Source organism: Oncorhynchus tshawytscha, linkage group LG05 (assembly GCF_018296145.1).
Source record: "Oncorhynchus tshawytscha isolate Ot180627B linkage group LG05, Otsh_v2.0, whole genome shotgun sequence".
Lineage (NCBI taxonomy): Eukaryota > Metazoa > Chordata > Actinopteri > Salmoniformes > Salmonidae > Oncorhynchus > Oncorhynchus tshawytscha.
Window position 1 is genome coordinate 7,096,999 of NC_056433.1, and position 25,045 is coordinate 7,122,043.

The 25,045-nt window shown below is 50.0% G+C and overlaps 1 protein-coding gene across 1 annotated transcript in view; it reads right to left on the reverse strand.

Moving 5' to 3' along the window:
• The window catches only part of syndig1l (synapse differentiation inducing 1-like), a 125,863-nt gene that overhangs the window by 91,114 nt on the left and 9,704 nt on the right, over positions 1-25,045 (reverse strand). The window contains exon 2 of the mRNA XM_042321409.1: positions 12,403-13,003. Coding sequence (XP_042177343.1) covers positions 12,403-12,915 — 513 coding nt within the window. The 5' untranslated portion in view covers positions 12,916-13,003. The remainder of the gene's footprint in view (positions 1-12,402; positions 13,004-25,045) is intronic.

Sequence of the window (25,045 nt, forward strand, 5' to 3'; positions counted from 1 at the left end):
CATGGTGTACGGGATACGCATGGTGTACGGGATATGCATGGTGTACGGGATCAGATGGTGTACGGGATGGTGTACGGGATGGTGTACGGGATACGCTTGGTGTACGGGATACGCATGGTGTACGGGATCAGATGGTGTACGGGATCAGATGGTGTACGGGATACGCATGGTGTACGGGATCAGATGGTGTACGGGATCAGATGGTGTACGGGATCAGATGGTGTACGGGATACGCATGGTGTACGGGATGGTGTACGGGATACGCTTGGTGTACGGGATACGCATGGTGTACGGGATACGCATGGTGTACGGGATATGCATGGTGTACGGGATCAGATGGTGTACGGGATGGTGTACGGGATGGTGTACGGGATACGCTTGGTGTACGGGATACGCATGGTGTACGGGATCAGATGGTGTACGGGATCAGATGGTGTGCAGGATACGCATGGTGTACGGGATCAGATGGTGTACGGGATCAGATGGTGTACGGGATCAGATTGTGTACGGGATACGCATGGTGTACGGGATGGTGTACGGGATACGCATGGTGTACGGGATACGCATGGTGTACGGGATACGCATGGTGTACAGGGATGGTGTACGGATACGCATGGTGTACGGGATACGCATGGTGTACGGATGGATGGTGTACGGATACGCATGGTGTACGGGATGGTGTACGGATACGCATGGATACGGGATGGTGTACGGGATACGCTTGGTGTACGGGATGGTGTACGGGATACGCTTGGTGCACGGGATGGTGTACGGGATACGCATGGTGTACAGGATGGTGTACGGGATACGCATGGTGTACGGGATGGTGTACGGGATACGCTTGGTGTACGGGATGGTGTACGGGATACGCATGGATACGGATGGTGTACGGGATACGCATGGTGTACGGGATGGTGCAGGATACGCTTGATACGGATGGTGTACGGATGGCATGCACGGATACGCTTGGTACGGGATGGTGTACGGGATACGCATGGTGTACAGGATGATGGTGTACGGGATACGCATGGTGTACGGGATGGTGCACGGATACGCATGGTGTACGGGATACGCATGGTGCACGGGATACGCATGGTGTACGGATACGCATGGTGTACGGGATACGCATGGTGTACGGGATACGCATGGTGTACGGATACGCATGGTGTACGGGATACGCATGGTGTACGGGATACATGGTGTACGGGATGGTGTACGGGATACGCATGGTGTACAGGATACGCATGGGATCAGGATGGTGTACGGGATACGCATGGTGTACAGGATACGCATGGTGTACGGGATACGCATGGTGTACGGGATACGCATGGTGTACGGGATGGTGTACGGGATACGCATGGTGTACGGGATCAGATGGTGTACGGGATACGCATGGTGTACGGGGATGGTGTACGGGATCAGATGGTGTACGGGATAAGCATGGTGTATGGGATACGCATGGTGTACGGGGATGGTGTACGGGATCAGATGGTGTACGGGATAAGCATGGTGTACGGGATACGCATGGTGTACGGGATACGCATGGTGTACGGGATACGATGGTGTACGGGATGGTGTACGGGATCAGATGGTGTACGGGATACGCATGGTGTACGGGATACGCATGGTGTACGGGATACGCATGGTGTACAGGATGGTGTACGGGATCAGATGGTGTACGGATACGGGATACGCATGGTGTACGGGATACGCATGGTGTACGGGATACGCATGGTGTACGGATGGTGTACGGGATACGCATGGTGTACGGGATGGTGTACGGGATACGCTTGGTGTACAGGATGGTGTATGCGGGATACGCATGGTGTACGGGATGGTGTACGGATACGCTTGGATACGGGATGGTGTACGGGATACGCATGGTGTACGGGATGGTGTACGGGATACGCATGGTGTACGGGATGGTGTGCGGGATACGCATGGTGTACGGGATACACATGGTGTACGGGATACGCATGGTGTACGGGATACGCATGGTGTACGGATACGCATGGTGTACGGGATACGCATGGTGTACGGGATACGCATGGTGTACGGGATACGCATGGTGTACGGGATCAGATGGTGTACGGATACGCATGGTGTACGTGGGATACGCATGGTGTACGGGATACGCATGGTGTACGGGATCAGATGGTGTACGGGATGGTGTACGGGATACGCATGGTGTACGGGATACGCATGGTGTACGGGATCAGATGGTGTACGGGATCAGATGGTGTACGGGATCAGATGGTGTACGGGATACGCATGGTGTACGGGATCAGATGGTGTACGGGATCAGATGGTGTACGGGATCAGATGGTGTACGGGATACGCATGGTGTACGGGATGGTGTACGGGATACGCATGGTGTACGGGATACGCATGGTGTACGGGATACGCATGGTGTACGGGATACGCATGGTGTACGGGATCAGATGGTGTACGGGATCAGATGGTGTACGGGATACGATGGTGTACGGGATACGCATGGTGTACGGGATACGCATGGTGTACGGGATCAGATGGTGTACGGGATACGCATGGTGTACGGGATCAGATGGTGTACGGGATCAGATGGTGTACGGGATACGCATGGTGTACGGGATGGTGTACGGGATACGCTTGGTGTACGGGATATGCATGGTGTACGGGATCAGATGGTGTACGGGATCAGATGGTGTACGGGATCAGATGGTGTACGGGATACGCATGGTGTACGGGATGGTGTACGGGATACGCTTGGTGTACGGGATATGCATGGTGGGATACGCATGGATACGGGATGGTGTACGGATACGCATGGTGTACGGGACGGTGTACGGATACGCATGGTGTACGGGGCATGGTGTACAGACGGATACGCATGGTGTACGGGATACGCATGGTGTACGGGATGGTGTACGGGATACGCTTGGTGTACGGGATATGCATGGTGTACGGGATACGCATGGTGTACGGGATGGTGTACGGGATACGCATGGTGTACGGGACGGTGTACGGGATACGCATGGTGTACGGGATACGCATGGTGTACGGGATCAGATGGTGTACGGGATCAGATGGTGTACGGGATCAGATGGTGTACGGGATACGCATGGTGTACGGGATGGTGTACGGGATCAGATGGTGTACGGGATACGCATGGTGTACGGGATACGCATGGTGTACGGGATACGCATGGTGTACGGGATACGCATGGTGTACGGGATCAGATGGTGTACGGGATCAGATGGTGTACGGGATACGCATGGTGTACGGGATCAGATGGTGTACGGGATCAGATGGTGTACGGGATCAGATGGTGTACGGGATACGCATGGTGTACGGGATGGTGTACGGGATACGCTTGGTGTACGGGATATGCATGGTGTACGGGATACGCATGGTGTACGGGATGGTGTACGGGATACGCATGGTGTACGGGACGGTGTACGGGATACGCATGGTGTACAGGGACGGTGCACGGATACGCATGGTGTACGGATACGCATGGTGTACACGGGATGGTGTACGGGATACGCATGGTGTACGGGATACGCATGGTGTACGGGATACGCATGGTGTACGGATACGCATGGTGTACGGGATGGTGTACGGGATACGCATGGTGTACGGGATACGCATGGTATACGGGATACGCATGGTGTACGGGATCAGATGGTGTACGGGATACGCATGGTGTACGGGATACGCATGGTGTACGGGATACGATGGTGTACGGGATACGCATGGTGTACGGGATCAGATGGTGTACGGGATCAGATGGTGTACGGGATACGCATGGTGTACGGGATCAGATGGTGTACGGGATCAGATGGTGTACGGGATCAGATGGTGTACGGGATACGCATGGTGTACGGGATGGTGTACGGGATACGCTTGGTGTATGCAGGATATGCATGGTGTACGGGATACGCATGGTGTACGGGATGGTGTACAGGATACGCATGGTGTACAGGACGGTGTACGGGATACGCATGGTGTACAGGGATGGTGTACGGGATACGCATGGTGTACGGGATACGCATGGTGTATGCACGGGATGGTGTACGGGATACGCATGGTGTACGGATACGCATGGTGTACGGGATACGCATGGTGTACGGGATGGTGTACGGGATACGCATGGTGTACGGGATACGCATGGTATACGGGATACGCATGGTGTACAGGATGGTGTACGGGATACGCATGGTGTACGGGATGGTGTACGGGATACGCATGGTGTACGGGATCACGATGGTGTACGGGATGGTGTACGGGATACGCTTGGTGTGCAGGATGGTGTACGGGATACGCATGGTGTACGGGATACACATGGTGTACAGGACACGCATGGTGTACGGATACGCATGGTGTACGGGATACGCATGGTGTACGGGATGGTGTACGGGATACGCATGGTGTACGGGATGGTACACATGGGATACGCATGGTGTACAGGACACGCATGGTGTACGGGATGGTGTACGGGATACGCATGGTGTACAGGGATGGTGTATGTGGATACGCATGGTGTACGGGATGGTGTACGGGATACGCATGGTGTACAGGGATGGTGTACGGGATACGCATGGTGTACGGGATGGTATACGGGATACGCATGGTGTACGGATGGGTACGGGATACGCATGGTGTACGGGATGGTGTACGGATACGCATGGTGTACGGGATGGTGTACGGGATACGCATGGTGTACGGATGGTGTACGGGATACGCATGGTGTACGGGATGGTGTACGGGATCAGATGGTGTACAGGACACGCATGGTGTACGGGATGGTGTACGGGATACGCATGGTGTACGGGATCAGATGGTGTACGGGATCAGATGGTGTACGGGATACGCTTGGTGTACAGGATGGTGTACGGGATCAGATGGTGTACGGGATCAGATGGTGTACGGGATAGTGTACGGGATACGCATGGTGTACGGGATACGCATGGTGTACGGGATACGCATGGTGTACGGGATGGTGTACGGGATACGCTTGGTGTACGGGATCAGAGTGTACAGGACACGCATGGTGTACGTGATGGTGTACGGGATACGCTTGGTGTACGGGATCAGATGGTGTACGGGATCAGATGGTGTACGGGATCAGATGGTGTACGGGATACGCTTGGTGTACAGGATGGTGTACGGGATCAGATGGTGTACGGGATCAGATGGTGTACGGGATACGCATGGTGTACGGGATACGCATGGTGTACAGGACGGTGTACGGGATACACATGGTGTACAGGATGGTGTAAGGGATACGCATGGTGTACAGGATACGCATGGTGTACGGGATACGCATGGTGTACAGGATACACATGGTGTACGGATGGTGTACGGGATACGCTTGGTGTACGGGATGGTGTACAGGATACGCATGGTGTACAGGATACGCATGGTGTACGGGATACGCATGGTGTACGGGATGGTACGGGATACGCATGGTGTACGGGATACGCATGGTGTACGGGATACGCATGGTGTACGGGATACGCTTGGTGTACGGGATACGCATGGTGTACGGGATCAGATGGTGTACGGGATACGCATGGTGTACGGGATACGCATGGTGTACGGGATACGCATGGTGTACGGGATACGCATGGTGTACAGGATACGCATGGTGTACGGGATCAGATGGTGTACGGGATACGCATGGTGTACGGGATACGCATGGTGTACGGGATACGCATGGTGTACGGGATCAGATGGTGTACGGGATGGTGTACGGGATCAGATGGTGTACGGGATCAGATGGTGTACGGGATCAGATGGTGTACGGGATACGCATGGTGTACGGGATCAGATGGTGTACGGGATCAGATGGTGTACGGGATCAGATGGTGTACGGGATACGCATGGTGTACGGGATGGTGTACGGGATACGATGGTGTACGGGATGGTGTACGGGATACGCATGGTGTACGGGATACGCATGGTGTACGGGATACGCATGGTGTACGGGATACGCATGGTGTACAGGATACGCATGGTGTACGGGATACGCATGGTGTACGGGATACGCATGGTGTACGGGATACGCACGCATGGTGTACGGGATACGCATGGTGTACGGGATACGCATGGTGTACAGGATGGTGTACGGGATACGCATGGTGTACGGGATGGTGTACGGGATACGCATGGTGTACGGGATCAGATGGTGTACAGGATGGTGTACGGGATACGCATGGTGTACAGGATGGTGTACGGGATACGCATGGTGTACGGGGGATACGGATGGCATGTACAGGATGGTGTGCGGGATACGCATGGTGTGCGGGATGGTGTACGGGATACGCATGGTGTACAGGGACGGTGTACGGGATACGCATGGATACAGGACGGTGTACGGGATACGCATGGTGTACGGGACGGTGTACGGGATACGCATGGTGTACAGGGACGGTGTACGGGATACGCATGGTGTACGGGATACGCATGGTGTACAGGGATGGTGTACGGGATACGCATGGTGTATGCAGGGATGGTGTACGGGATACGCATGGTGTACGGGATACGCATGGTGTACGGGATACGCATGGTGTACGGGACGGTGTATAGGATACGCATGGTGTACGGGATACACATGGTGTGGGGATGGTATACGGGATCCATGGTGTACGGGATGGTGGTACGGGATCAGATGGTGTACGGGATACGCATGGTGTACGGGATCAGCATGGTGTACAGGGATGGTGTACGGGATCAGATGGTGTACGGGATACAGCATGGTGTACAGGATGGATGCAGGACAGATGGTGTACGGGATACGCATGGTGTACAGGATACGCATGGTGTACGGGATACGCATGGTGTACAGGATGGTGTACGGGATAGATGGTGTACGGGATACGCATGGTGTACGGGATACGCATGGTGTACGGGATACGCATGGTGTACAGATGGATACAGCATGGTGTACGGGATACGATGGTGTACGGGATACGCATGGTGTACGGGATACGCATGGTGTACGGGATGGTACGGTACGGGATCAGCATGGTATACGGGATACGGGATACGCATGGTGTACGGGATACGATGGTGTACGGGATGGTGTACGGGATACGCTTGGTGTACGGGATCAGATGGTGTACGGGGATGGTGTACGGGATCACGCTTGGTGTACAGAGGATACGCATGGTGTACGGGATACGCATGGTGTACGGGATGGTATACGGGATACGCTTGGTGTACGGGATCAGATGGTGTACGGGATACGCATGGTATACGGGATCAGATGGTGTACCAGGGATACGCATGGTATACGGGATCAGATGGTGTACGGGATCAGATGGTGTACGGGATCAGATGGTGTACAGGATCAGATGGTGTACAGGATCAGATGGTATACCTGGGATCAGATGGTGTACAGGATGGTGTTACGGGATCAGATGGTGTACTGCTGGATACGCATGGTATACGGGATCAGATGGTGTACGGGATCAGATGGTGTACAGGATGGTGTACGGGATCAGATGGTGTACGGGATCAGATGGTGTACAGGATCAGATGGTGTACGGGATCAGATGGAGCGCGTGCTACGGGTGGGTGGTGTACGGGATCAGATGGTGTACAGGATGGTGTACGGGATCAGATGGTGTACGGGATACCATGGTATACGGGATCAGATGGTGTACAGGATGGTGTTGGGATCAGATGGTGTACAGGATGATATACCTGCTGGATCAGATGGTGTACGGGATCAGATGGTGTACGGGATCAGATGGTATACTGCTGGATCAGATGGTGTACGGGATCAGATGGTGTACGGGATCAGATGGTGTATCGGGATCAGATGGTGTACGGGATCAGATGGTGTACGGGATCAGATGGTACCTGCTGGATCAGATGGTGTACGGGATCAGATGGTGTACGGGATCAGATATAAGTCCAACTTCAGCTTCAACTTTTGCAATTCGTTCCAGTCATTGGCAGCAGAGAACTGGAAGGAAAGGCAGTGTTGGCTTTGGGGATGACCAGTAGATATACCTGCTGGAGCGCGTGCTACGGGTGGGTGTTGTTATCGTGACCAGTGAGATATACCTGCTGGAGCGCGTGCCGGGTGGGTGTTATCGTGACCAGTGAGATATACCTGCTGGAGCGCGTGCTACGGGTGGGTGTTGTTATCGTGACCAGTGAGATATACCTGCTGGAGCGCGTGCTACGGGTGGGTGTTGTTATCGTGACCAGTGAGATATACCTGCTGGAGCGCGTGCTACGGGTGGGTGTTGTTATCGTGACCAGTGAGATATACCTGCTGGAGCGCGTGCTACGGGTGGGTGTTGTTATCGTGACCAGTGAGATATACCTGCTGGAGCGCGTGCTACGGGTGGGTGTTATCGTGACCAGTGAGATATACCTGCTGGAGCGCGTGCTACGGGTGGGTGTTGTTATCGTGACCAGTGAGATATACCTGCTGGAGCGCGTGCTACGGGTGGGTGTTGTTATCATGACCAGTGAATTGAGATAAGGCAGAGCTTTACCTAGCAAAAACTTATAGATGACCTGGTGGGTCTGGCGACGAATATGTAGCGAGGGCCAGCCGACGAGAGCATACAGGTCGCAGTGGTGGGTGGTATATGAGGCTTTGGTGACAAAACGGATGGCACTGTTATAGACTGCATCCAGTATGCTGAGTAGAGTGTTGGAAGCTATTTTGTAGATGACATCTCCCGAAGTCGAGGATCGGTAGGATAGTCAGTTTTACTAGGGTATGTTTGGCGACGTGAGTGAAGGAGGCTTTGTTGCGAAATAGGAAGCTACTTCTAGATTTAATTTTGGATTGGAGATGTTTAATATGAGTCTGGAAGGAGAGTTTACAGTCTAACCAGACACCTAGGTATTTGTAGTTGTTCACATATTCTAAGTCAGAACTGTCTAGAGTAGTGATAATAGTCGGGCGGGCAGGTGCGGGCAGGTGCGGGCAGGTGCGGGCAGGTGCGGGCAGCGATCAGTTGAAAAGCATGTATTCAGTTTTACTAGCGTTTAAGAGTTGGAGGCCACGGGAGGAGTGTTGTATGGCATTGAAGCTCGTTTGGAGGTTTGTTAATAACACCGTGTCCAAAGAAGGGCCAGAAGTATACAGAATGGTGTCGTCTGCGTAGAGGTGGATCAGAGAATCACCAGCAGCAAGAGCAACATCGTTGATGTATATGGAGAAGAGAGTACAGTGTCCCAAAACCTTTTGGAGTTAGAGCTACAGGAAGCAAATTTCTGTTTGAAAAAGCTAGCCTTTACTTTCCTGACTGACTGCGTAGCCTCAGTGCAGTGGGCAGCTGGGAGGAGGTGCTCTTGTTCTCCATGGACTTCAGTGTCCCAGAACTTTTTGGAGTTGGAGCTACAGGATGCAAACTTCTTCCTGAAGAAGATGGCCTTAGCTTTCCTGACTGACTGCGTGTATTGGTTCTTGACTCCCCTGAACAGTTGCGTATCGCGGGGACTATTCGATGCTAGCGCAGTCCGCCACAGGATGTTTTTGTGCTGGTCGAGGGCAGTCAGGTCTGGAGTGAACCAAGGGCTATATCTGTTCTTAGTTCTACATTTTTTGAAAGGGTATGCTTATTTAAGATGTTGAAGAAATTACTTTTAAAGAACAACCAGGCATCCTCTACCGACGGGATAAGGCCAATATCCTTCCAGGATACCCAGGCCTGGTCGATTAGAAAGGCCTGCTCACTGAAGTGTTTTAGGGAGTGTTTGACAGGTATGAGGGATGGTCGTTTTACCGCGAACCCATGGCGGATACAGGCAGTGATCAATGAGATCTTGATTGAAAACAGCAGAGGTGTATTGCAGGTGCTTCTACACCTGCATTGCTTGCTGTTTGGGGTGTTAGGCTGGGTTTCTGTACAGCACTTTGAGATATCAGCTGATGTACAAAGGGCTATATAAATAAATGTGATTTGATTTGGTGTATTTGGAGGGCAAGTTGGTCAGGATAATACCTATGGGGGTGCCCATGTTTATGGATTTAGGGTTGCACCAGGTGGGTTCCTTGATAGTTTGTGTGAGATTGAGGGCATTCCTTAGATTGTAGGACTGCCAGGTCACCTAACAGAACAAACTCTGACTATAGATGGGGGGGCAATCAATTCACATATGGTGTCCTGGGCACAGCTGGGAGCTGAGGGGGGTCTATAACAGGCGGCAACATTGAGAGACATATTTCTTTTTGGGCATATTTCTGTTTGGGCGTAGACTTGGAAAACATGACAGAACTCTGCAGGCTGTCTCTGCAGTAGATTGCAACTCCGCCCCCTTTGGCAGTTCTATCTTGTCGGAAAATGTTATAGTTGGGGATGGAAATTTCAGGGTTTTTGGTGGTCTTCCTAAGCCAGGATTCAGACACGGCTAGGACATCAGGGTTGGCGGAGTGTGCTAAAGCAGTGAGTGAAACAAACTTAGGGAGGAAGCTTCTGATGTTAATTATCATGCATGAAACCAAGGCTTTTACAGTTACAGAAGTCAACAAATGAGAGGGCCTGGGGACACGCAGGGCCTGGGTTTACCTCCACATCACCCGAGGAACAGAGGAGTAGGATGAGGGTACGGCTAAAGGCTATCAAAACTGGTTGTCTCGTGGACTGGGGAAAGAGAATGAAAGGAGCAGATTTCTGGGCATGGTAGGATAGATGCAGGGCATAATGTACAGACAGGGTAGGGGTATAGTAGTGTCGTGCCTTTACTATCATTAACTGAAGACTTATAGTTTTTATCAAAGTTTCTCTGTAATTAGCATTTCCTGATTAACTAATCAGGCAAATGTAAATAACTAGGATGTCGGGGCACCAAGGAAAATATTCAGATCACAAAGTTCTAATTTACCTAATAACTTTTCAGATATTTTAATATCTGATCAATTAGTCTTCTGATTAATGATTTATTCTTTATTTTACCTCACGTTAGTCTCATTCCAAACGTTGTAAATTGTTGGTTATCTGCACAAAACCCAGTCTTCACTATGAGTCTTCCATTCATCAATTGTCTTAAATCATTTATTTACTTACTAAGTAATTCACAGAAATGCATAAACAAACAGTAGGTAGTTACAAGGAAATTATAACAGAGTTTCCCTAGTGGGATAAACCGGTATTGCAGCTTGGTGGACAGAAAGGAAACTGGGGGTCGACTGAGATGAGACACTACAAAGATGATAATTATAACAATTGAAATGCTAATCCTTTGCACATGAACGCTCACTCATTCGGGAATAATTGTAATCAATATATATATATATTTACGCTCAGTGTGTCGCCGGGATCTCTGTTGAAAAGTTTGTCCCGTCTCTCTCTCTCTGTCGTGGTTAGAATAGATAGTTCAGAGTGACATTCATTCATGTCGTTATAGAATAAATGTTTCGGCGGTTGTCGTTCTTCGAGTTCAATGATACCGAATTCCTAGCTGCAGACTAGTAATTGATATTCTTATTCTGTCGGTATCAATAGTCTAAGAGTTTAACCACGTGGTATGGTTAAGAAGGAAAGAAATTCCACAAATTAACTTTTAACAAGGCTCACCTGTTAATTGAAATGTATTCCAGGTGACTACCTCATGAAGCTGGTTGAGAGAATGCCAAGAGTGTGAAAAGCTGTCATCAAGGCAAAGGGTGGCCACGTTGAAGAATCTCAAATATAAATATTTTTTGGTCAGTACATGATTCCAAATGTGAAATTTCATGGTTTTTGATGTCTTATTCTACAATGTAGAAAATAGTAAAAAATAAAGAAAAACCCTGGAATGTGTAGGTGTGTCCAAACTTTTGACTGGTACTGTATATATATGTATAAATGTATTATTTTTCTTTTAGATTTCAGGAAGAATTTCACAGTAAATTTACGGCATTGTCCTGTCACCAGAGTTGCCAGCTTCATACTGTAATGTTGCTTTACAGCAGAGATGCTGTAATATACTTCACATTACTAATTTTCTTACTGTAAAACATTACAAAATCCCAACTACCTGCTTCAATGTTCTACTGCCTAATCTGGTACCTGCTTCTCTGCTCTAAAGCCTAATCTGGTACCTGCTTCTTTGCTCTACTGCCTAACCTGGTACCTGCTTCTTTGCTCTACTGCCTAACCTGGTACCTGCTTCTTTGCTCTACTGCCTAACCTAGTACCTGCTTCTCTGCTCTATTGCCTAACCTGGTAACTGCTTCTCTGCACCACTTTCCAATCCACTACCTTCTTCTCTGGTCTACCCCTCAATCCTAACCAATCCCACTGCTCCCCCAGCCAGCACACACAGGAGCTAGAGAAGATGGAGGCACAGCAATTTCTACTTTCTACCAAACCACAAATCCGTTATCACACTTCTAGCAATTCCCCAGGTGCTCACGTACCTGCTCATAAATTCTGAATCTACTATGGGGAGGTGTTTTCTTTTCCTTACCTCGTAATCCACATACTCCTCCTCCTCCACCTCGTAGGAGACAGTCTGTATCTTCACGTTGTCTCCTTCTTCCAGCAGCTTGGCCTGAGGGTCCTCTGTGCTTCCGGGGGTCTCCACTGCTACAGACGCCTCCCTCTCCTTCTCCTTCTTCTCTGTGAAGGTAGTCTCGCAACACTCGTTCTTATAATCCTTGGCCTTGACTCCGCCTCCTCCTCCCCCTTCCTCCTTGTACAGGATGAAGTTGGGCCTGTAGAAGGCCTCGACGGCCAGATGGAGTGAGGTGGCGTCCAGGAGTTGTTGAGCTTTCGTCTTGCCATTGGGATTGTTGTGTCCCACATGGGCCACCATACCGTTGGTAGTGTTACCTCCTCCTTCTCCGCTGTTGCCACCGGTTAAGTAGTTGATGATGTTCTCCTGGTACTGGTTGTTAGGGAAGTCGCCGCCGTAACCGTTGACGACGTGCTTGCTGTTCTTGTCCAGGAGCGGGTTCTGGAGCTCACTCATGTTCTCCATGGCAACGAGGGTTCAGGGGTCAGTGGAAGTGGCTTAAGAGGACCTCACTGAAGGTGGCAGCTACTGAGGGCGTTCAACAGGATGAGAGCTGCAGAGAGGAGAGGAAATAAGAGAAGTTAGTAAACTCAGGTTTCCGTCTCAGTGAAGCAGTGGGGTGAACACAATACACTGGGCTAAACACTTCCAGAAAGAAATCAAGTTGTTAGTCTACTGGTAGCTGTTAGATAGATGTCTCAGGTTTAGCTAGGATAGGGTTGCCAACTGTCCCGTATTAGCCGGGATGTCCCTTATATATTTGGCTAAATATGAATCCAATCACAGTGTAAACGCGCCAATTCCTGCAAAGTCATTTCTGTTATTGTTCGGTCGGTTTGGCATATCAAGGAAAAATGGATAAACATGCAGAATAGAAAAGACTGTGTAGCTACAACAAACACAACGTGAAGCAATAAAAGATGTGTGTTAAGGCCCGTCAGTGGTGACCCGCTTTCTGTACTTCATATGCCGTCAGGAAATCTCAATTGGCCAATGAAGGGGAGAGTTACCTAACTCAGCATGCATCCACAGAAATGCACAAGGCCACGCTAAGCTAAAGGTGCTAGCAATATCGGTGCATTCTTCGTGACGTCTACTGTGGAAACCGACATAATTGGAAAACACCTCTCCGTTTACCAGTTATTGAGCAGTGCCAACAACAATCGCATTCTGAAAGCTAATTGCCCAGCTCACATAGCTCATAATGCCTGCGATCAGCGGTCAGTGGATATTGAGAGAATTGTTGTACAGATCCACAGACACCTATCAGTATCCGCTTCCCGAAGAGAGGAACTGCGTGCATTTTTTTTTGTTGCCTTTGTTGACACTGAGTGGCGTGAAATTCTGCGACATGTTTGCACACAGCCGTCGATCGTCTCCTGCAAAGCTGGCCAGCTCTTACGTCATACTTCAGGTCCCTTAGGGAGACCTGTCCTGGGGCACTGAATAGTATTTTTGAGTATGAAGAAAAAAAGGAAGCTACTGCTGAGATTTATCTGTGCTTTTTCCACAAATGACCAACTGGTAAAACAGCTGGAGGAAACAATGCGCTGCATCACAGATGTTTACAAGGAAGTCCAAAAGTTCAACATTGAAGATGCTTCAGCTGAAACAGCACAGTTTCTTCTGAGTAGACCAAGCGGCTGATGTTTTGGGATACCAGACCAAGCAGCTGATGTTTTGGGATACCAGACCAAGCAGCTGATGTTTTGGGATACCAGACCAAGCAGCTGATGTTTTGGGATACCAGACCAAGCAGCTGATGTTTTGGGATACCAGACCAAGCAGCTGATGTTTTGGGATACCAGACCAAGCAGCTGACGTTTTGGGATACCAGACCAAGCAGCTGACGTTTTGGGATACCAGACCAAGCAGCTGATGTTTTGGGATACCAGACCAAGCAGCTGATGTTTTGGGATACCAGACCAAGCAGCTGATGTTTTGGGATACCAGACCAAGCAGCTGATGTTTTGGGATACCAGACCAAGCAGCTGATGTTTTGGGATACCAGACCAAGCAGCTGATGTTTTGGGATACCAGACCAAGCAGCTGATGTTTTGGGATACCAGACCAAGCAGCTGATGTTTTGGGATACCAGACCAAGTAGCTGATGTTTTGGGATACCAGACCAAGTAGCTGATGGATAAACAATTGTCAAAGGTCCAAGCAGCAACAGGACATTCTATGACACTGTCATTACATACATTTACAAGTGGTTTGATTTCTCACAGGGTAATGTAATGGTAAAACTGATCGGCCTCCATGAGAAGCTATCCTTCACTGACCTGGAGTCAGTATGGACCAACTCTATGAGGAGCTCTCCTTCACTGACCTGGAGTCAGTATGGACCAACTCTATGAGGAGTCCTTCACTGACCTGGAGAAGCAGGTGGCAGTTTTCCAAGACCTAGGGAAAGCCAACTTAATCAACATGTTCAGGATTGTCTCATTTGTCCTCAGTGTGCCAGGCTCAAATGCCTTTGTGGAGAGGACTTTCTCTCTGATGACCATTAAATGGTCAGACTCTAGAAACAGATGTAGCACAGAGCTGATGAAAAAATGAACTTCAAATGAACTGTGACTTGTCATATAATGACTTCTCTCTGGCTCTGCAAAAGGAGAAAGGACTGCTTGAATCAGTCAAGAGCAGCAAAACATAAGTAGACTTGGTGAGTGACTCATGACCCTCCTTTTCTCATTTGCATTTGAAGATTAATTATTATTTTTTTGCTGTAAAAGGTCCAAATTGTGATTTCTACGATCATTTATTTTGAGGTTTATTCACGTAAGTTTACATAATAGTACAGTTTTAGTAAAGCTATAGGCTAAATGTGGATGGTCAAGATGATGTGGATGGTCAATTCTTCTTAACCTTAAACACTAACCCCTTTACCCTAGCCCTAATTCTAACCACTAGGCTACCCTGCCACCCCTTAAACACTAACCCCTTTACCCTAGCCCTAATTCTAACCCGAAGTTTACACTTAACCCCGTAACTTAAAACAGCATCTGTCCTAATGGGGATGTGGGAAATGTTCAGAGGAGGGATCATTGTCCTTGTTTTACTATCCTTGTGGGGACTTTTGGGGATTTTAGGTCCTCACAAGGAAAGAATAACCAAGACACACACATACACACACACACACACAAAGCCCATCTCCTGGAACCTGCTTAATCTGCATGATCTGTAGAAAATACAGACATTTTAATTAAACACTAGGGCAAAGGTGTGTGTGTGTGTGTGTGTGTGTGTGTGTGTGTGTGTTGTGTGTGTGTGTGTGTGTGTGTGTGTGTGTGTGTGTGTGTGTGTGTGTGTGTGTGTGTGTGTGTGTGTGTGTGTGTGTGTGTGTGTGTGTGTGTGTGTGTGTGTGTGTGTGTGTGTGTGTGTGTGTGTGTGTGTGTGTGTGTGTGTGTGTGTGTGTGTGTGTGTGTGTGTGTGTGTGTGTGTGTGTGTGTGTGTGTGTGTGTGTGTGTGTGTGTGTGTGTGTGTGTGTGTGTGTGTGTGTGTGTGTGTGTGTGTGTGTGTGTGTGTGTGTGTGTGTGTGTGTGTGTGTGTGCCTCCCTCCCCACAGATACTGGTGTACTCATTGTTAAGGCTTGTTTAGCCTGCCTACAAAACAGAGAACAACACAACGAAGGAGGAGGAGGAGGATGGATGCTATCACTCACTGAGGCTTTCTGACTGAAGCCTTCAATAGGATCTGGCAGATACCTTCTGACGCCACAGACACTGTACTAGAGCAAGTGTTGGTACTAGTGAAGCAAGTGTTATACTAGCTAGTGTGTAATAGCTAGCTAGTCTGTACAAGCTAGGTAGTGTGTGCTAGCTAGTGTTGTACTAGTCTAGTACAAGTGAAGCTAGGTAGCTAGTTAGTGTGTGTTAGCTAGCTAGTGTTGTACTAGAGCAAGTGTTGTACTAGCTAGTGAAGCTAGAGTGTGTGTAGTAGCTAGCTAGGTAGTGTAGTAGCTAGGTAGTGTGTAGTAGCTAGGTAGTGTGTAGTGTGTAGTAGCTAGGTAGTGTGTAGTAGCTAGGTAGTGTGTAGTAGCTAGGTAGTGTGTAGTAGCTAGGTAGTGTGTAGTAGCTAGGTAGTGTGTAGTAGCTAGGTAGTGTGTAGTAGCTAGGTAGTGTGTAGTAGCTAGGTAGTGTGTAGTAGCTAGGTAGTGTGTAGTAGCTAGGTAGTGTGTAGTAAAATACCATATGAGACGTAAAATACCATCTGAGAAGCAAGTGCATGCTCTTTGAGGTTTGCAGACCACAAACCTCCAGCAACACACACACAGACGATTTGATCATTAGGATAACGATGGTTCACCCAGGAACATACATACATTAAAGTTGTCTAACTGTATTCAGTACAGGTAACTGGCAAAAGTAAAGGAAACACTTGAGTAAATGAGGTTTACAAAGTATATCGGAAGCAGGTGCTTCCACATAGGTGTGGTTCCTGAGTGTATTAATTAAGCAATTAGCTTCCCATCATGCTTAGGGTCATGTATGCCCGGTTGAACATTATGTTGCCTACTGCTAGAAAAAGAGATCTCAGTGACTTGGAAAAGGGTCTCAAAAGGGGGTTAAAGTGTGTGTGTGTGTGTGTGTGTGTGTGTGTGTGTGGGGTTGTGTGTGTGTGTGTGTGTGTGTGTGTGTGTGTGTGTGTGTGTGTGTGTGTGTGTGTGTGTGTGTGTGTGTGTGTGTGTGTGTGTGTGTGTGTGTGTGTGTGTGTGTGTGTGTGTGTGTGTGTGTGTGTGTGTGTGTGTGGCAGCTGTAAACTGTAGTCCCAGCCATTAGAGCGCCTGACTCCTGCTGATACAACCTGACTATAGCTCTCCTCTGACTTCCTCTTGGCGACACACAGGAGAGAGAGATACGGAAGTCATCAGGGGTGTAATCATTACACCAATTCTGTTGCAAAACTTTTGCCTCAGAAACCATTTTTCAACAAACGGAAAATGCAAACGAGAGTTTCTTTAGGACAAATTCAGGTAGGTCCCTCGCAATTTCGTTTCCATTTGCTTTCGTTCGGTTCTTAAAACATAAAATGGTTTCAGTAAAGAATTACACCTCAGATCTCAACCCAATTGAACACTCGTGGGAGATTCTGGAGCGTTTTCCACCACCACCACCAACGAAACACCAAATTACGGCATTTCCCGTGGAATAATGGTGTCGCATCCCTCCTATAGAGTTCCACATCCCTCCTATAGAGTTCCACATCCCTCCTATAGAGTTCCACATCCGTGGTGGCCTGACGGCCTATTACAACCTTTTCTGTTGGTGTTTCTGTTATTTGGGCAGTTACCCGTATATGATTTACAATTATGTCTGGGTCTCTGTGTAAAGCATTTAAACGTGTGTATATTTTATTTGTATGCGTCTGTACCTCTAACAACATTCATCAGATTAATAAATTGATTATAATTTAGATCGTCAGTATGGTGGGGATTGTTCTTCCTGACACATACATTGCCGTTCAAAAATGTCGGGGTCACTTAGAAATGTCCTTGTTTTTGAAAGGAAAACGCATTTTATTTGACCATTAAAATAACATAAAATTGATCAGAAATGAGCTTTTCTTAAAAAAAAAAAGAGACATTTCTAAGTGACCCCAAACTTTGGAACGGTAGCTTATATTTCTTCCCGCCAGTCCTTCTAACTTCTTCCTTCTTCAACTTCATTTAAGATAGTCGAATGAGTTTGCAGGAAATAATATATATTATATTCCTTCTCTCTTCGTCAGGTAAATACTGATAACCTTTTCTTATTATCTGCTAAACCGATGTACTTCTTGACACACTCAAACCGGTGCACCTGGCACCTACTACCGTACCCCGTTCAAAGGCACGTAAGTATTTTTTTGTCTTATCCATTCACCCTCTGACTGGCACACATACACAGTCCATGTCTCAATTATCTCAAAGCTTTAAAAAATCCTTCTTTAACCCCGTCTCTTACCCCTTCATCTACACTGATTGAAGTGGAGTTAACAAGTGACATCAATAAGGGATCATATCTTTCACCTGGATTCACTGGGTCAGTCTATGTCACGGAAAGAGCAGCTGTTCTTAATGTTTTGTCCACTCTGTGTATGCTCCTGTCTGGGCCTTTTTATTCTTAGAATTATGTTGTTGTGATCGATGGGCTTCGATATCCATACTATGCACAGGTAACCTTGGCGATAGCACCACCTGTACTGGAGCTATCCAGGGAGAGGGTGTGTGTGTGTGTGGTGGCAAATGTGATTTGATTTGTGTATGCGCTATGAGTGTTGCAGTGGGCCTTGCACCTCCTAACCATAATTTGATTAATCTGATTGCATGTAATCTAATAAAGTGCAGATTATTTCCAATGGTGTTGACTCATTGACCTCCCTGTCTGTCTGGATCACTAAAATACAGCGTTTTTGCAAATCACAAATATCAAGCTACTGGCCAATGAGAAGCAACACGATCATTAATACTGAGAATGAGGTCTAATGCTGAGAAAACTGGGGGTCAAAAACCAATACAGAGGTGCTGTGGCGCAAAAACGTGTTCTTCCACAATTTAGCATTTATTGCAATGTATTGATTTACGTGTCAAGGTCTACTGTTATCTTTTCACTTTCTGTGAAAGCTTAAAAAATTAAATTATACCATGCTGGCAATGCGTAGCGTGGTATACATGTGGCTGTCATAGCCAGATAGGAGATGGTGAAGTAAGGGAATGTGGGGCAGGTCGGGTCTGGCCTGCTTGGCTTGGCTTGGCTGGCTGCAAGGAACAGGAGAAGCCAGTCACTGTAGAATGATCACCTAAAGGAGAAGATGGATAATGTTTCCAGTGACATTCTAAATCCAGGGTTTCATCCATGTCCCATTCACTACAGCCTGGGAACAATACCAGCTCACTACCCCTCCCTTTCTTGCTCTATTGGTTTTCAGTCCCAAGTGGCTCTCCTATTGTCCCTCCCCATCTCTCTCTCTCTCTCTCTCTCTCTCTCGCTCTCTCTCGGCTTAGGGACCTAAGTGGCTCCTCTCTCCTGGATGGATGCTGTCTTCAGTAACCTCCAAACCCCAGGCGATACATCATTCTGTGCCATTGGTTTTCCAAGCCAGTGGCTTGCAACTTCCCTCTAACCTCTTCTCCTTTCCTCATCTCCACACCTCCCCCTCTCCCCTCGCTCCTCTCACCCTCCTCCCCTCACTGGGTTCGACATAGTTCACCCCCCATGAATAAACCAGCAGGTCGGTGCTCCCAGGATGCACTGGGGCATGCCTGAACACAACACGCTCCTCAGGGGTCCCTCATGGATTAGCTTTGTCTCGCCTTGCTGGTGGTGTTATGCCTCATTCCTTCCTTTCTGAAGCTACCTTTATACCAGTCTCTAGACACACGCATTGTCCCATGCTATTCTTTCTTCGGTCTACTGTCCCATTCTTTCTTCGGTCTACTGTCCCATTCTTTCTTCAATCTACTGTCCCATTCTTTCTTCCATCTACTGTCCCATTCTTTCTTCGGTCTACTGTCCCATTCTTTCTTCAATCTACTGTCCCATTCTTTCTTCCATCTACTGTCCCATTCTTTCTTCGGTCTACTGTCCCATTCTTTCTTCGGTCTACTGTCCCATTCTTTCTTCCATCTACTGTCCCATTCTTTCTTCGGTCTACTGTCCCATTCTTTCTTCGGTCTACTGTCCCATTCTTTCTTCGGTCTACTGTCCCATTCTTTCTTCCATCTACTGTCCCATTCTTTCTTCGGTCTACTGTCCCATTCTTTCTTCGGTCTACTGTCCCATTCTTTCTTCGGTCTACTGTCCCATTCTTTCTTCGGTCTACTGTCCCATTCTTTCTTCGGTCTACTGTCCCATTCTATCGCCGGTCTACTGCCCCATTCTTTCCTCGGGCTACTGTCTCATTCCTTCTTCAATCTACTGTTCCATTCTTTCCTGAGTCCACTGTCCCATTCTTTTTTCGGGCCCTCTGTCCCATTATTTCTTCGGCCTGCTGTCCCATTCTTTCTTTGGTCTGCTGTCCCATTCTTTCTTCGGCCTACTGTCCCATTCTTTCTTTGGTCTGCTGTCCCATTCTTTCTTTGGTCTGCTGTCCCATTCTTTCTTTGGTCTACTGTCCTATTCTTTCTTTGGTCTACTGTCCCATTTTTTTTCAGCGGTCACTGTCCAATTCTTTCTTGGGTCTACTGTCCCATTCTCTTCCTCCTCATCATCATGTCTCCCTCTTCCTCCTCACCAGCATGTCTCCCTCTTCCTCCACATCATCTTGGTTCCCTCTTCCTCCACATCATCTTGGTTCCCTCTTCCTCCTCATCATCATGGTTCCCTTTTCCTCCTCATCATCATGGTTCCCTTTTCCTCCTCATCAGCATGTCTCCCTCTTCCTCCTCATCAGCATGTCTCCCTCTTCCTCCTCATCATCATGTCTCCCTCTTCCTCCTCACCAGCATGTCTCCCTCTTCCTCCACATCATCTTGGTTCCCTCTTCCTCCACATCATCTTGGTTCCCTCTTCCTCCTCATCATCATGGTTCCCTTTTCCTCCTCATCATCATGGTTCCCTTTTCCTCCTCATCATCATGGTTCCCTTTTCCTCCTCATCATCATGGTTCCCTCTTCCTCCTCATCATCATGGTTCCCTCTTCCTCCTCATCATCATGGTTCCCTCTTCCTCCTCATCATCATGGTTCCCTCTTCCTCCTCATCATCTTGGTTCCCTCTTCCTCCTCATTCTCATGGTTCCCTCTTTGTCCTCATCATCATGGTTTCCTTTCAGAAGGGAATAGGGCTCTGGTCTAAAGCAGTGTACTCTGTAGGGAATAGGACTCTGGTCTAAAGCAGTGCACTCTGTAGGGAATAGGGCTCTGGTCTAAAGAAGTGCACTCTGTAGGGAATAGGGCTCTGGTATAAAGAAGTGCACTCTGTAGGGAATAGGGCTCTGGTATAAAGAAGAGAGGGAGACATTTTGGAGACGGATTGGTCTACTGGCAGAATCCAGGCATCCCAAACCTCCCTTTTCACACGTCTAAAAACCCATTCATACTCAGTGCTATACTTCTTTCATTGTAACTCGGATCAACTGCTACAGAAGTGTTACAGAGTTAACCATCGACATCAGCTGTGTGTGTGTGTGTGTGTGTGTGTGCGTGTGTGTGTGTCTTACAGAACTATCCATTGACATCAACTTTATCTCCATTCTATTACCTCCCAGGACAGAGAGAATGATAGATGAAGAGAGACAGAGCGGTAGACAGAGCGGGAGACAGAGCGGGAGACAGAGCGGGAGACAGAGCGGGAGACAGAGCGGGAGACAGACAGAGAGAGACAGAGAGAGACAGAGAGAGACAGAGAGAGAGAGAGAGAGACAGAGAGAGAGACAGAGCTGGAGACAGAGCTGGAGACAGAGCTGGAGACAGAGCTGGAGACAGAGCTGGAGGCAGAGCGGGGGGCAGAGAGAGACAGAGCGGGAGGCAGAGAGACAGAGCGGGAGGCACAGAGACAGAGCGGGAGGCAGAGAGAGACAGAGCGGGAGGCAGAGAGAGACAGAGCGGGAGGCAGAGAGAGACAGAGCGGGAGGGGAGGCAGAGAGAGACAGAGCGGGAGGCAGAGAGAGACAGAGCGGGAGGCAGAGAGAGACAGAGCGGGAGGCAGAGAGAGACAGAGCGGGAGGCAGAGAGAGACAGAGCGGGAGGCAGAGAGAGACAGAGCGGGAGGCAGAGAGAGAGACAGAGCGGGAGGCAGAGAGAGACAGAGCGGGAGGCAGAGGAGACAGAGCGGGAGGCAGAGAGAGACAGAGCGGGAGGCAGAGAGAGACAGAGCGGGAGGCAGAGCGGGAGGCAGAGAGAGACAGAGAGAGAGGGACGGACAGAGAGAGAGACAGAGAGAGAGAGACAGAGAGAGAGAGAGAGAGACAGAGAGAGAGACAGAGCTGGAGACAGAGCTGGAGACAGAGCTGAGAGACAGAGCTGGAGACAGAGCTGGAGACAGAGGAGGCAGAGCGGGAGGCAGAGGAGACAGAGCGGGAGGCAGAGCAGAGGAGACAGAGCGGGAGGCAGAGCAGAGAGAGACAGAGCGGGAGGCAGAGAGAGACAGAGCGGGAGGCAGAGAGAGACAGAGCGGGAGGCAGAGAGAGACAGAGCGGGAGGCAGAGAGAGACAGAGCGGGAGGCAGAGAGAGACAGAGCGGGAGGCAGAGAGAGACAGAGCGGGAGGCAGAGAGAGACAGAGCGGGAGACAGAGAGAGACAGAGCGGGAGGCAGAGAGAGACAGAGCGGGAGGCAGAGAGAGACAGAGCGGGAGAGAGGAGAGAGGAGACAGAGAGAGACAGAGCGGGAGACAGAGCGGGAGACAGAGAGAGAGACAGAGAGAGACAGGGAGGCAGAGAGAGACAGAGAGCGGGAGACAGAGAGACAGAGAGAGACAGAGCGGGACAGAGAGAGACAGAGCGGAGACAGAGAGAGACAGAGAGACAGAGCGGAGACAGAGCGGGAGACAGAGCGAGACAGAGCGGGAGACAGAGCGGGAGACAGAGCGGGAGACAGAGCAGGGAGACAGAGGAGACAGAGACAGAGAGAGACGGGGAGCAGAGGGAGACAGAGCGGGAGACAGAGAGAGACAGAGAGAGACAGAGCGGGAGACAGAGCGGGAGGCAGAGACAGAGAGCGGGAGACAGAGCGGGAGACAGAGCAGAGAGAGAGAGAGGACAGAGAGACAGAGGAGACAGACGGGAGAGCAGAGAGAGAGAGAGACAGAGAGAGACAGAGCGGGAGACAGAGAGAGACAGAGCGGGAGGAGAGACAGAGAGACAGAGCAGAGAGAGACAGAGCGGGCAGAGGAGACAGAGCAGAGAGAGAGACAGAGCGGAGAGACAGAGCGGGACAGAGAGACAGAGAGAGACAGAGGGAGACAGAGAGAGACAGAGACAGAGCGGGAGACAGAGCGGGAGGCAGAGAGAGACAGAGCGGGAGACAGAGCTGGAGGCAGAGCTGGAGGCAGAGAGAGGCAGAGAGAGCAGAGAGACAGAGAGAGACAGAGAGAGGCAGAGAGAGACAGAGAGAGACAGAGAGAGACAGAGAGAGACAGAGCGGGAGACAGAGCGAGACAGAGCGGGAGACAGAGCGGGACAGAGAGAGACAGAGCTGGAGGCAGAGCGGGAGGCAGAGAGAGACAGAGCTGGAGACAGAGCGGGGGCAGAGAGAGCGGGAGGCAGAGCGGGAGACAGAGAGAGACAGAGCGGGAGGACAGAGAGAGACAGAGCGGGAGGCAGAGAGAGACAGAGCGGGAGGCAGAGAGAGACAGAGGAGAGACAGAGAGAGACAGAGAGAGAGACAGAGAGAGAGACAGAGAGAGAGACAGAGAGAGAGACAGAGAGAGACAGAGAGAGAGACAGAGAGGAGACAGAGAGAGACAGAGCGGGAGACGGGAGACAGAGAGACAGAGAGAGACAGAGAGAGACAGAGAGAGAGACAGAGAGAGACAGAGCGGGAGAGAGACAGAGAGACAGAGAGGGAGACAGAGAGAGACAGAGCGGGAGGCAGAGAGACAGAGCGGAGAGAGACAGAGCGGAGAGAGACAGAGCGGGAGACAGAGAGAGACAGAGCGGAGAGAGACAGAGAGGGACAGAGCAGAGAGAGACAGAGAGAGACAGAGCGGGAGCAGAGAGAGACAGAGCGGGAGACAGAGAGAGACAGAGAGAGACAGAGCGGAGACAGAGAGAGAGACAGAGCGGGAGACAGAGAGAGACAGAGCGGGAGACAGAGAGAGACAGAGAGAGACAGAGAGACAGAGAGAGAGACAGAGCGGGAGAGAGAGACAGAGCGGGAGACAGAGAGAGACAGAGAGAGACAGAGCGGAGACAGAGAGAGACAGAGAGAGACAGAGAGAGACAGAGCGGGAGACAGAGCGGGAGCAGAGCGGGAGGCAGAGCGGGAGACAGAGCGGAGACAGAGCGGGGAGACAGAGAGAGACAGAGAGACAGCAGAGAGAGACAGAGACAGAGAGAGACAGAGCGGAGACAGAGAGAGACAGAGCGGGAGACAGAGAGAGACAGAGACAGCAGAGAGAGACAGAGAGACAGAGAGAGACAGAGAGGCAGAGAGAGAGACAGAGAGCAGAGAGAGACAGAGCGGGGGAGGCAGAGAGAGACAGAGAGACAGAGAGAGACAGAGCGGGAGACAGAGAGAGACAGAGCGGGAGGCAGAGAGAGACAGAGCGGGAGGAGAGCAGAGACAGAGCGGGAGGCAGACAGAGAGAGCGGGAGACAGAGAGAGACAGAGCGGGAGACAGAGCAGAGGGAGACAGAGAGAGACAGAGCGGGAGACAGAGAGAGACAGAGCGGGAGACAGAGACAGAGAGAGACAGAGCGGGAGACAGAGAGAGACAGAGCGGGAGACAGAGAGAGACAGAGCGAGGAGAGCGGGACAGAGAGAGACAGAGCGAGAGAGAGCAGAGAGAGACAGAGCAGGGAGACAGAGAGAGACAGAGAGAGACAGAGAGAGACAGAGCAGGGAGACAGAGCGGGAGACAGAGAGAGACAGAGCGGGAGACAGAGCGGGAGACAGAGCGAGACAGAGCTGAGACAGAGCGGGAGACAGAGAGAGACAGAGAGAGACAGAG